Source organism: Coniophora puteana (assembly GCF_000271625.1).
Source record: "Coniophora puteana RWD-64-598 SS2 unplaced genomic scaffold CONPUscaffold_13, whole genome shotgun sequence".
Taxonomy (NCBI): domain Eukaryota; kingdom Fungi; phylum Basidiomycota; class Agaricomycetes; order Boletales; family Coniophoraceae; genus Coniophora; species Coniophora puteana.
The window spans coordinates 1,457,771-1,470,684 of NW_006913065.1; the positions used below are offsets into that span (position 1 = coordinate 1,457,771).

General features: G+C 53.2%; 5 protein-coding genes across 5 annotated transcripts; 3 read left to right on the forward strand and 2 right to left on the reverse strand.

Annotated features, from left to right (window-relative positions):
* Positions 1-10: 10 nt before the first annotated feature.
* On the reverse strand, positions 11-482 carry CONPUDRAFT_168676 (uncharacterized protein). Its single transcript, XM_007775084.1, has 2 exons — positions 335-482; positions 11-245 (listed from the first exon to the last, which is right to left on the reverse strand). Exons 1-2 carry the CDS (start codon positions 424-426, stop codon positions 125-127), a joined length of 213 nt encoding a protein of 70 aa, XP_007773274.1. The 5' UTR covers positions 427-482; the 3' UTR covers positions 11-124.
* A 41-nt stretch (positions 483-523) lies between these two features.
* Positions 524-1,590, reverse strand: CONPUDRAFT_63287 (uncharacterized protein; the record flags this gene model as incomplete). Its single annotated transcript, XM_007774683.1, has 6 exons — positions 524-714; positions 772-911; positions 974-1,083; positions 1,139-1,196; positions 1,260-1,365; positions 1,440-1,590. The coding sequence occupies 6 exons, from the start codon at positions 1,588-1,590 to the stop codon at positions 524-526; spliced, it is 756 nt and encodes a 251-aa protein (XP_007772873.1).
* Positions 1,591-2,908: 1,318 nt separating this feature from the next.
* CONPUDRAFT_168677 (WD40 repeat-like protein) lies at positions 2,909-5,183 on the forward strand (the record flags this gene model as incomplete). Its single annotated transcript, XM_007775085.1, has 10 exons — positions 2,909-2,943; positions 2,992-3,051; positions 3,113-3,296; positions 3,359-3,441; positions 3,501-3,610; positions 3,698-3,861; positions 3,915-4,160; positions 4,215-4,338; positions 4,399-4,849; positions 4,905-5,183. 9 exons carry the CDS (start codon positions 2,909-2,911, stop codon positions 4,662-4,664), a joined length of 1,272 nt encoding a protein of 423 aa, XP_007773275.1. The 3' UTR covers positions 4,665-4,849; positions 4,905-5,183.
* An 861-nt stretch (positions 5,184-6,044) lies between these two features.
* CONPUDRAFT_84781 (uncharacterized protein) lies at positions 6,045-7,194 on the forward strand. Its single transcript, XM_007775086.1, has 3 exons — positions 6,045-6,776; positions 6,841-6,941; positions 6,995-7,194. The coding sequence occupies exons 1-3, from the start codon at positions 6,387-6,389 to the stop codon at positions 7,011-7,013; spliced, it is 510 nt and encodes a 169-aa protein (XP_007773276.1). The 5' UTR covers positions 6,045-6,386; the 3' UTR covers positions 7,014-7,194.
* A 1,236-nt stretch (positions 7,195-8,430) lies between these two features.
* On the forward strand, positions 8,431-12,730 carry CONPUDRAFT_130415 (RNB-domain-containing protein). The gene is made up of 17 exons (XM_007775087.1): positions 8,431-8,620; positions 8,690-8,856; positions 8,905-9,065; positions 9,122-9,177; positions 9,242-9,403; positions 9,459-9,577; positions 9,643-9,732; positions 9,787-9,937; positions 10,009-10,180; positions 10,235-10,656; positions 10,717-10,785; positions 10,841-11,019; positions 11,079-11,185; positions 11,276-11,545; positions 11,610-11,733; positions 11,806-12,230; positions 12,295-12,730. The coding sequence occupies exons 1-17, from the start codon at positions 8,524-8,526 to the stop codon at positions 12,515-12,517; spliced, it is 2,994 nt and encodes a 997-aa protein (XP_007773277.1). The 5' UTR covers positions 8,431-8,523; the 3' UTR covers positions 12,518-12,730.
* Positions 12,731-12,914: the final 184 nt, after the last annotated feature.

The following is a 12,914-nucleotide window of genomic DNA, read 5'->3' on the forward strand; positions in this document are numbered from 1 at the left end:
TAGTACATGAGTAAGTATCAAATTTCCATGATGGATACAGTTGCGTCAAACATCAGAAGGCTTTTTAGGACGCTGTGTAGTACATGTAAAGTGAACCTCTGCAGAAATCCCGCTTTGAACTCCCTCATACAATATCCCTCTCGCTCATCTTCGAGGCAGACGTGTCAACGAACACTGACCCCACCTCACCGACACCCCCTTTACCCACTCGCTCCTCAAAGTGAGCCTTTGAAGCCTCCGCTTGCCTGCGACCATAAGAAATGCGCGAATTACAGGGTTATAGACGGTTAGCTTCAATAAATGATACGGCGTAGCGAAGCAGGAGCGAGCTTACCGTCTCTTGCGCCGCTCATAGACAATAATGGGAAGTTTGGCTGCCATAAGCTTGCGGATATAATGCAGGGCGAAGACAGTGACAGACACCATCACGCCAACGACGATAACGGTGACGGCAGTGTGCGTGTGGTTTTCGGCGCTCGAGTCTACGTTGGTCGACCGTGTCCAGCATGTACAGTATGCAGTGTTAATCAATGGCAATAAATAGCTTTGAAGGCGCGGTAAGGCGAGAGGAAGAGGAAAACGTACCGCCCTCGATAGACTGCTCGAGCGTGTAGCCGATATATACAGGTGCGAATTGCCTGGGCAACGCCAGAAATGTGGCGAGGAGGAACTTGGGCATCGACGTGCCGCACGTGGCCAGCACGGCGGTCGTGACTTTTGGCAGTTACGAATCAGTTCTCAAGGACGTATAATGAAAGCGACAGGACTCACAATGGGGTGGTATAGCACTGAACCGCGCCATCAGAATGATCTTGAAGCCGCCCTCCCTGATGACGGCAGCAAGCGTGGCGAATTGGATGTTCTTGCGCTCGTAGCGCTCGCCGCGTTTTGTGAGGAAGTACCGACAGGCACTATATAATCCTTGAGTTCTGAGTCCTGTACTGAGTGGCGGTCGTCAAAATCGGGCACTTACACGAACAGCGCAAGCTCCCCGAGCCATGTGCCCAAGCACACGATGAGAAAGCCCAGGCCGAGACCCCAGGTAAGGCCACACATTGTGGCGACGAGCTCGTGTCCGGCAAGCTATTCAGAGGTTAGCTGTATGGCTCTGCATATCTAATCGCGCGTACGAGCTCACCGGAGGGAACGACATGACGATTAGGAATGCAACGGGTATGGCCCAGCCGCCGCGGTGACTGAAGGGAGCAGGTTAGTTTTTGGCTAAATTGTTCAAGGCCAGACGACTTTAAAAGACGCACTGCCGCATCCACTGCCCCAGAGGTTGAAGGCCATATGCGATCTTGTCGTGCAGTTTTGCGATCGTAATGGCAATAGCCAAGGCGACGAGGACGATGCCGAGGATGTCTTTGGTCCGGCAAGAAGCATTAGGACAGATAGTGTACACAGATCAGTACGAAAGCGAAGTGTTGAGAACTTACAGAGCTCTCTCTTTGTCGGATGCCTCAGCCGCTCTTTCAGGGGACGAGGTGGGGCAAGTGCTTCCCGTTCGCTGGGTGTCGGACTCGGGGTGCGGGCGCCCCCTGCGCGGGCACGAGCTATCGAGTCGAGGGAGGGATTCCGCGCCGACATCTCTATCACCTGGACAGTGGTGTCGTTCTTGGGCTGAAACCCTGCATCCATGTCTGCTACTGTGCAGTGTCACGACTGCTAACGTTTGAGCACGGGGAAGCTGTTGACAGTCACGTCAAGGAGAGTGTTCCGAGGCGGAGATATAGATACAGAAATACCGAGGGGGTCTCAGGATAAGTACGAAAAGAAAAAATATAAAGGCATGTCGGTGAACGTCTTAAAGCGCATGCCATCGTCCCGGGAAAGCTCAACTTGTTTGTACAATTGTGTTGCCACGAGCCCTATCGCCGCGGTCCGCCGGGAGGTGTTACTGTTGTTCCAGTGTTGGTTCCGTGTTCGAGATTAGCAGAAAGCGCAGTCCATCTCCGCACAAGGAGTAACAAGTCTTGTAGCATTAGCAGTCTCCAGAGTGCCAGTAGACAACGTGAGCAAGATTAATATCATTCGGGGGTTCACTTCGCTGGTTCTATTCGACGATTCACCAGAAATAGACGCGTTCCTTGCGCGCGACTGGTCCTCAGTGTACAATCAGGCTGATCCTTGGAGACCGCCCATCTCTGCCAGTGCGGGGAGTTCATCTTGGCAAGGTCTATTAGAAAGTTCTGCTGTTAAAGAGGCCAACGTTGGCCGTCTTGGCTATGTCGAAGTTGACACGGAGCTGTGTGAAGTGCGAATACGGCGCAGTTTGGAGGCAAAGGGACGGCCCGATGACAAGATTGTATTACGTCATCTCTGTCGTCTCTGTCTCCGCGCTGTTTCGAGAGCTCGCCAATGTCTGAAATCCTGGGCGTATGTAACGATTATCTCTTTCCTGACACGGGATTTAACACAATACAAAGGGTACTTGCCGTGTCTTGGCCTTGAAACCATCCGCAGGTGGTTTATAACTTCCAACTAGGGACCTCAGGCCAACTTTGCTTCGTTCATGTGTACTAGTATGAGTGAATTGGCGATGTAATGACGCTGGCAAAGGCTTGAATGAGTGTCGTGTAATCCTGAAAGTGCCAACCTTTCATTACCAGTACAAAAGGTTTAAGGAGCGTTCTGTTGAAGTTGTTGAAGAAGGCTCGGATCGGCTGTCGGATCTTCCCCGGATCAGACTTCCCACGGAGGATGCTGAACGTCTCGGACGGTTTCCTTCGACTTTGACCTCGACGACAGCGTTGAAGTTGGATGCATCATGAGATCATCTCAGCCCACATTGTCCGCGTCCGAGCCTCTTACGACTGATACAGCTCCAGAAACGACATGGCAGCCTCCTCAGTTTGACATTTCTAAACCGCCCTCGCTTCTTTGCGAAGCAAGACCATCTCCATCAATGTCGAGCACGAACTTTATCCGCACTGCCAAGTGGTTCGTGTCCCCCTTCTTATACGATCCTATCCAACACTGACATTCTAGGTGTGCAGATGGCTCCAGCTTCCTGGCGCAGTGCGAGGATCACACGTTCCAGACATTCTCGTACGTCGCCTCACTGTGCATCCTCAAACCTTCACTTATACATTCACTTCATACCATACAGGTTCAACTCACACGCGCCAAGCAACGACAACTCTTTGACCCATGCATCGACCTTTCCCCAACCATCACCGATCGTCGACTTCACCTGGTTTCCTGGTGCCTCATCCCAGTACCCTCCTCTGTATTGCTTCGTCGCATCTGTCCGCGAGTGTCCTGTCAAGCTCCTTGATGCATCAACCGGTAGAGTAAGTTACTCCTACAGTAATTGCTAGTCCGCGTCTATACTCGTCGCTAACTACCGTTCCAGCTCAGAGCATCCTACAAGATCATCGACCACCGCGAGCGCTTCATCGCGCCCCACTCCATGGTGTTCAATATGCATGCTAACAAGTACGTCTTACTGTGTATGCATCATCCCCCGCTCCGTCTAACCATTAGCGACACATCAGACTGTATTGCGGCTTCGAGAGCGCGTATGAAGTATTTGATGTACATCATCCAGGAGAAGGGGACCGTGTAAAGACGTCCCCTGAACGAAAGAGCCGTGACGGGATGAAAGGTGCTTACCTCCATTCAGCCTCTTCGCTCGTCTTGCTACCTTCCTTCTCCCCATTCCCTCAACTCCATGACTGACTTCTGCCTTTAGGTATCGTATCCGCCCTCGCTTTCGCTCCCACATACGACGGTCTCTTCGCCGCTGGCACCCTCTCTCCAAGTACCCCGTTCACGCCGAACATCGCAATATACAGCGAAGAAACTCTCGAGCCTGTTATGTACCTCGGAGCAGACGAAGGTGGCGGAGTTACCCAGGTATGCTCTCACCGTTATCTCGCCTCTGTCTCCTCAACGCCACCTACATGCAGCTGGTGTTTAATCCGCTCAAACCGCACCTCCTCTACGCCACCATGCGTGGTCAACGAGCCGTGCACATGTGGGATCTGCGCATGACGGGTATAGCAGGCGGTGGCGCCCCGCTGCGGGTGTACGAGCACCGGCCGCATGCTGGCCAAGATCAGGGAAGCGACGATGAGACGATGAGAGCGTCAACGAACCAGAAGATTCGGTTCGATGTTGACCCGGGCGGACGGTGGCTTGCGTATGGGGCTGAGGTGCGTTCTTTGCTTGGCGAGTGTTCGTCATCGTATCTCAGCCCGCATCTGTAGGATGGGAGCATGTCGCTCTTTGATCTACATGAAGGCGACGCGACGGCTGCACGTGAGGGCGAGGAGGGGAACGATCAGGAACCACAAGTCGTGCACCCGGCGCTCTCTTTTGGTGCCCATCAAGGTTTGTGCGGCCCATGCTTTCATTGCTTTGCATATTGACGTCACTGCCCATGTTTCGCAGATGTCGCCTGTTCGACGTCCTTTCACCCATCTCACCCATTCCTCTTATCGGCCAGCGGTTCCCGTCACTGGGGGATTTCTCAAGGTCAAGACGCGGACACTTTGTCTAGCTCTTCGGATGATGACGAAGAGGACGACAGTGAATTAAGAGGCACGCCCGACGTGTCGAAGCAAGGATCGAGGCAGCAACCAAAATTGTACGCGGGCAAACCAGTACCTCGAGACTCGTCCGTCAAAATGTGGTATTTGGGTGGGGCAGCATCGTGAGCAAGTTAACCAGGATCGATACTCGCGCAATCTATGCTTTCTACTTGCAGGCGTCGAAGCCAGATGTTGAGACACTACGAGATTTTACCCATGAGAGCATGCGGTCTGTTTCGCGGCCAGCCGATAACGCTCTATGGTAAAAGTCCACAAGGATGTAGATGAATACAGATGAGTGGCTTGAGGTGGTAAGCACGGTACAGCAACGTCCAGCGGGCTTTGTGGACATAACAATCATCGCAGCGAAAGCAAGCAGCGGGAGACTCAAACCTGGGCCTGAGCCCCACACGACGCACGCGGGATCTCGGCAACAGCCGCGTTGACGAAATTGTCCGTAAATTGACCGACAGTGATCAATCACTCATGCATGAACATATCGCGCTGTGGCCAGAGGGAGTGATGCATCACGTCCCCGGCAGCGCTTGCATAAATAGGAAGTGGTCTCCACAATTTTCTGCATCTGCTTTTCCCGTCAACCTCGACGTCTCAACGCTTGCGATGACCTCAGAGGCGGCCCTTCCCACCGAGCTCCTCGTCGCGATCTTTCTCAAGCTTGACCTCGCTTCCCTAACAAGGTGTAAATCGGTAAAGCCTTGCTTACTCCATGTCGAATTCTACTCTCATTTGTTTCTAGGTCTGCAAGCGCTTTTGCGAAGTCATAAAAGACGACCTTCAGCTACAATACCACTCCGAGCTTCAGGCGTTACGTCTTCAAGAACGTCAAGGCGACGCAAGTGCACCAAAGCCAGACATGTCATCTCGGCTCGCGGTGCTTCAACTGTATCGCAAGGCCTGGAGCTACCTCTTCGGAATGGCGCTTGAGCCGAAAATCTTGTCCATTCCACCGGACTCTCGCAAGTGGTTGCTGGTCGGAGACGTCCTCTGCATTGCCGGTCCCAACTTCGTACAATGCACCCGACTCGCTTCGTCGATCAGTAGTATTGAGCAACAGGAATGGACGGTCGAGCATGAATGTGAGGAATACGAGTTCATTGCAGACCCGGAGCAGGACTTGCTCGTGTTGATCGAGAGCTTCGGTGATGAGTAAGTCTGCCTTTTGGTTCTTTTGGGTCTTCCAGTATCTCATTCATAGGGAAGTGTTTTGGAGATACAGCTGCTCTCGCTATCATCAGGAGAGACCCACCCGGCTACATCTGAGACGGATGAGCTGTTAACGTACGATTTCTCGGGGTCCAACTTACAGGAACATTCGCTTCAAGTACAAGTCTGCGGATCACGTTTGGGCCTACGCATTGATTCGCAATTTGTCGTGTGGGATTGGAAAACGGGGGAGTTGGAATGCGTGAGTCCTTGTCGGCTGTCTCTTGCCCATTATCTGAGGCTCTTTCTCTACAGGAACTCAAGAAGTCGCATATCGAATCGTTTTCGTTCCTCACCACGCACCTGGTCCTCTTCGCCCAAGGATACGCCTCGTTGTCCGGGCCAGACGTGGCTCGCTTCCTCATATACGACCTCGCCTCTCCACCCGGGCCATCCGCGACGCCAGCTATCGAGCCTCCCTATGTCTGCGTTTTCGAATATGAAGAGCTTGATTCAATGATGTCAATGCTGGAGATGAGGACAGCACCCTCCTTCGAAGCACACGATCCGGCGCCATCTGCTCACAGTCCACCGTTCAGCCTCGCCCAAGACGCACGCCTTCTGGACATCCTCATCGGGACTTACCCTGAGCGGCGTCGCATCTTGCTCCCATGGTCGACTGTGATGCATCATGCCTCTCGCCCTCGTGCCGAAGGCACTGCAGCTCCGGTCATTCCATGGAACGAGTGGGGACCCGTCCTCGCCACGCGACAGCACGTCGACGAGGAAACCTATAATTCCGTCAACGGCTTGCGGCTCGCCAGCCTTCGGAGGGACTTTGTGAATGAAGGAGGTCGCCGCGTCCAGCAGTTGGTACTCAAGGATCTCAACGCATACGAGGCCCGTCACTCTCGGGCTCAATATGGTTCTCGCGGAGGGTGGAAGCCTCTGCTCTCGCAAGAAGGGGGACCCACAGTAGAGGGGAGGCAAGTGACCATACGAGTACCGCGTGCACCAGATGGTCTTCCATGGGACGCAGTCGAACTCGGACACGACGCCATTGTGCTCGTACAGGTGCGTTGTCCGTTTCGTATGCATTTAAGTTCTCGCCTGACGGACGTATGTTCGTTTTAAACAGGGGGACCCCGATGAAGGGCGAGACCTAACTTTCGGGATTTTGACACTCGAGGATCCAGAGCCCATCGAGCGAATGATCCGCAGTATGATTTCCGCTACGCTGTACGTCAAACTGTCATGCATTCTTTCTGAACTTTACTCACCACAAGGTATAGCCCAGGAATGTCCGTTTAGCTCGCCATAGTTAAACCGTATCCCGTCCATCTCTGCGCGGGCAGAGTCTTGGTAGCGTAGTTCGTCGTGCGTGGTGCAGAGAAGGAATAGTGATGGAATGGTTGGTCGCGGTCGCTGGTAATGGGCTGTGCACAAACTTGGGGTTATGACTAGATGTAGGTTGTTTAGAGAGGGTAACGGCGGCGCTGACGATAAATTTCAATCATATTATATCCATGTCAAGGTCGGGCTCGCGATGGAGATGATATTCCTCCCAAGCAGTGATAGAAAAAAGGGACTACAACATTGTTCGTAATTAAACGATATACCAAACGAACCCTCGTTAAGCACCATTTTCTCGAGGCATGAACAAATTTTGAAAGTTCATTTAGACGAGGCGACAACATGTACCGTATCGAACTTGTCACCTCAGCGTACGTGTGCTCCCTCCCTGACCAACTCCTAACTTCCTTTGTACTTCACTCCGATTTTTCCTCCTATCTCGCTCCATCCTCGTCAGTCGCCAACTTTAGTTTGTACGACTCCCCGTGTGATTCGCTTGTGGGTGCCAGCGAATAAGTCCTCATGCGACCATGAGACGCCACCAACGTATCCTCACGCAGAAGGACTTCCGGTAAGTGTATCGAATTCTACTAGGTCTGTGGATGATTGGCCCTCCTGGCAATGAGGCCTTTACATCCGGTTCGCGTGGTCTGCCAGGAGATTTCTGTAGCCGGCAAGGTAGTTTTCGAGTGCAAATGTATGCCGCACATGAGAATGAGAGACACCAGCAGGGGAGTTAATGTAGGGTGATAGGCGGCGAGGGACGCGTCTCGTGCGTGGACGGCGGTTGATTGACGCTTGCATCGTAGCTTGGTGGTCTCTGGGGCACGCTGCGAGGTGTCTGGCGGAAACTGTAACGGCTTAGGTGTGAATTGATGTAGTCTCCCTTGCAGACCTTGACACGTGCTTGCCTAAGGACGCCGGCGTTATAACGTGTAGAATTGATGTAATCATGGCGTTGTTGAGCAAAGGAGAGTGGGACGTACCTCTTCCTGAAGTCAGCCTCACCTCTCCAATGCAATGACTACGCTCATCCGCGTCGATTTAATGAGGACCCTATGTAACATGTCAAGCTCAGATATCCAATGAGTATTAGCCCGCAGATAGGTCGTAAGTGGCACATGTTCAGAACCCCGAGCTGTGTCACCCTGGGCCGTCTTGAGCCTTATGGAGGCGAAGTACCTACTAGTACCTAGGTTCGCCGAGCGAGTGAGACGTGAGATTGACTGCAATGTTAATGCTATTGGAAGCGATGTCAGAGACATAAAGGGGTGCTGTGGCAGGGCCCACTAGAGGGGGGAGCGTTGGATGAAGGTTAGAACGGAAGCGCGTCTCCAGCGTTTGGACGGGCCGCGACATTCGCCCCTTTCGATCTCGACAAGCGCGTCAGCCTTTGACGTCCTCGTCCCTCATCTCTTGCTTCATCTCCTCAACTCTCCCTCCCTTCGTCTTAGGCCACATTGAGCCGATGCCAGATATCACAATACGCAAAAGGCCCGTAGAGGAGGCGGAGATTACTCAGCGGAAGTTCTTCAAAAAGACTGCTCGGGGGAAGGTCATCAAAGGTCCGTCCCTGTTGCTCGCCGAGCGACCCGCGCGTTCACTCACCCTCATTTCTTCACGGTTACACGCAGTCCTTCGCGAACGCTATCTCCGTGAAGACGTGTACTGCGGGATCACAGGATGTCGGACGTGCACGACCGCTGAGGGCGAAGGTCTACCTCATTCAGGCGAGCGAGACCATAAGGCGTTCCCCAAGGGGCACTATGTCCTCCCGGACACGAACGTTTTTCTCTCTCAGGTGCGTCTCTATGAATCCAACCTCAATTATGTTCAAACATCGCTGCAGATGGACCTTATCGAATCTCCTCTCTTCACTCCTCCGATCATCGTCTTACAAACCGTTATGGAAGAAGTCCGCCATCTCTCCCTCCCCCTCTATAACCGGCTCAAGGCTCTCATCAAAACCGATGACAAGGACGTATGGGTGTTCTACAACGAGTACAGATCGTCAGTCATGCTAGACCCTTTCACTCGATTCAGTCTTGACTTTGGTGCTTCCATAGCGAGACGGCAATAGTACGTGAACCGGACGAGACGCCGAACGACAGGAACGATCGAGGTGAGCAATCTATACCAAGAACTGCATTGTGCTTGGGCCGACTCTTCGCATCTTAACAACCCAGGCATCCGCAAAGCGACAAGCTGGTACAACGACCATGTTAAGCGCACCCACCCACCCATCAAAGGCTCCAAGCAGCCGCACCAACCACCACAAGTCGTCCTCCTTACGGACGACCTCGCGAACCGATTGAAGGCAGAGAAGGAAGGCATCCCTTGTCTTTCAGGTGCGCATATAGTCACTCGTTTCAAGCAACAGCGAACTTAATTGGGAGGACTCAGTACGTAAGTACGTAGAGGGAGCCAAGGACAGTGCACAGTTAGCGGACTTGCTCGCAGCAGTGGGTGACGAAGTGGAGACGACCAAAACGGCTGCTGCGCGTGGATCGTTATACCCTGAGGTGAGGCGAATACATTGTTTACAGCGCTACTCTCCACTCATACCACGACCGCGTGCCCTGTCTAGTATCTCCCAACAGCAACGCTTCTAGCAGGTGTCAAGGCAGGCAAGCTACACCAGGGTCACTTCAACGCGAATCAGTACAACTATCTCGAGGTATGCTACTTAACTTTGGCTCATAGACGTACACCCTTCTGACTCTACATGAAGGGAACGGTCCCCGTTCCCGCGTTTACAAAGCCCATCCTGCTTGTCGGTCGGGAGAACATGAACAGGGCAGTGCAGGGCGATATTGTCGTCGTCGAGATCTTCCCCGAAGCGGAATGGAAGGCGCCGGCAGACGAAGTGATCGATCAAGAAAGTGAGTGGCCATCTATCATCTGTACTCGGAACTTTGAGCGAACGTTTGCTAACACCGACGCAACCCGACAGCGACTCTCAAGAACGACGACGCAGAGTCTTCAGGAGATGAGCGAGAAGAGAACGAAGAGCGCATGGCTGAACAGGAGCGTCGCGCGGTTCGGGTATCAGCTGAGGAGAAGAAAGCAGCGGAAAAACAACCGACAGGGAGGATCGTTGGTGTCGTCAAGCGTAACTGGCGCGCGTAAGTCCTCTCCCTGTCTTCTGTGAGTTACACTCATCCCTGTCGGAACGGTAGCTACGTCTGCCACATCGACCGTACATCGCTCACATCCTCAAATGCAACATCCCTCTCCCAACAAACCGTCTTCGCAACGCCTGTTTCCCGCCTTCTCCCCCGTATCCGAATCCGCACGCGCCAGGCCCCCACCCTCCTCGGCCAAAAGATCATTGTTTCAATCGATAGGTGGGACCCTTCGTCGCGCTATCCGGAGGGCCATTTCGTCCGCGCGCTCGGGCACTCAGAGAGCAAGGAGGCGGAGCAGGAGAGTCTGCTGCTCGAATTCGACGTGCCGTATCGGCCGTTCGGGCGTGCAATATTGGACTGTTTGCCGAAGGAGGGTGAGCAGTGGGTTGTGCCTCCGATGAGTGCGTCGAGCGAGGTGTGGAGGAATAGGACGGATTTAAGGCATCTGAATGTCTGCAGTATCGACCCTCCTGGTACGTTCGCTTATCCTGCGGTTGTAGTCAATGATGCTGACCAAATGCTAATGCGTACAGGCTGCCAGGATATCGACGATGCTTTGCATGCTCGGCGCCTTACGAACGGGAATATCGAGGCTGGCGTTCGTTCGTATTGGTTCTCTCTATGTGCAACGAACTTCGCTCACGCCCGTCTCTACAGATATCGCGGATGTTTCCCACTTCGTACACGCAGACACGCCCATGGACACCGAAGCGGCGGCCCGAGGCACGACCGTATACCTCGTCGATAAGCGTATCGACATGCTGCCCTCACTTCTTGGCACCAACTTGTGCTCCCTGAGGCCGCACGTCGAGCGACTTGCGTTCTCCGCCATATGGGTACTTCGTCTGCACCTCTTCTTATGTGCTTCAAGGTATTGACATGCGTGCAACCCTAGGAACTCACACCCGAGGCGGATATCGTCAACGTGCGATTCACCAAGAGCGTCATCGCTTCGAAGGCCGCGTTCGAGTACGGCGAGGCGCAGATTCGGAAGGACGACCCGTGAGTCACTACCTTCTGCTACTTTTCCTTCCTTCTCCGCTACACCTTCTGTTCTCTGCACGATTGACAAACTACTGATCATAATCTCAGCAACCGAACAGATGAGCTGACGGAAAGCATCCGGCTACTCAACACACTTGCTGAGAAGTTCAAAGCCAAGCGCATGCAAGCCGGCGCACTCAACCTCGCATCTCCCGAAGTCAAGATTCATCTCGACAGTCCAGAAAGCTCAGATCCGATCGACGTCGAACAAAAGGCACTGCATGAGACAAATAGTCTTGTTGAAGAATTTATGCTTCTCGCCAATATCAGTGTCGCAAAACGGATACAGGAAGCGTTTCCGCAGACGGCCGTTCTGAGGTATTTTTATAACCATTTCCTTAACGCATACAATTCAACTGACATGACGCCTTTAACTATCCAGACGGCACATGCCACCACCGAAGACAAACTTCGAGAAGCTTCAAGATATCTTGATGAAGCGCAAGGGACTAACTCTTGACGTCTCCAGCTCGGGCGCTCTGGCTGATTCACTTGACCACTGCATCGTACGTCACCTCCTGTTTTTCGGGCTCTCCCTCACGCGATTCGTGCTGACACCAAACGCACGTAACCGACAGGACCCTAAGGATGCCACATTCAATACACTCGTCAGAATCATGGCCACACGGTGTATGCTCTCCGCCGAGTACTTCTCCTCTGGCTCTGTCGCCCGCGACACCTTTGCGCACTACGGCCTTGCCACCCCTATCTACACTCACTTCACGTCCCCAATTCGGCGGTACGCTGACGTTCTCGCCCATCGCCAGCTCGCCGCTGCGATTGACTATGCGCCGCTTCATGGCTCGCTGCACTCCAAGTCGCACGTGGAACGCGTGATGGACGTGATCAACCGGCGGCATCGAATGGCGCAGATGGCAGGGCGGGCGAGCGTCGAGTTTTACGTCGGCTTAGCGCTCAAAGCGAGGGGTGAGAAGGGTGCGGTGGAGGAGGACGCTTTCGTTATCAGGACGTTCAGGAACGGCGTCGGTGTATTCGTGTCCAAGTGCGTTTCATCTTATCTGCTACTTGTTCCGTGAACTTGGCCGTGTACTAACCCAACATCGTAGACTCGGCCTCGAGGGCCTCGTGATGTTCAAACGCGACATACAATTCGATGCGGAAGATTACGCAATCAAGGTGCCCTTATCTACGTCGCAGGGCACTGGTGACGTGAGCATCTCGGTATTCGACCGTGTCAAGGTAAGGATTGAGGTGGAGAAGGACAAGAACACACAGAGAGGACGGGTTAAAATGACACTCATTGAGCCGGTGGACTCGAGCTTGTTTTAGGCGATATAGTATCATCACAGTTGTTCCATTATGCAGGGATTCCCGTCATGTATGGACTTGACCCTTGTACTGCCTTGGGATCCGCGAGAAAGGTGACGCTACTAGAAGCCAGTGAAAAAAATGCTTTCAAACCTTTGCTCTGTCTACCATCGCAGTGCGTGCTAGGCCGCTGGTGTGGCGGTACGTCTCACTAATCACAGTATGTTTGAACTTGCCCTAAATGATATTTTTGTCGCTATGCATTCGTCCATATTGACTGCCTGACAAGGAGCGCTAGGATGTCACCCACTTCGGCCTTCCGCACATGCCCGAACACCGGACGTTTTCTATCTGACAAATCAAGCCTCAATAGCCGTATGTCGGTATTTAGCCGCTTTGTCAAAGGTTTGTAAGCATT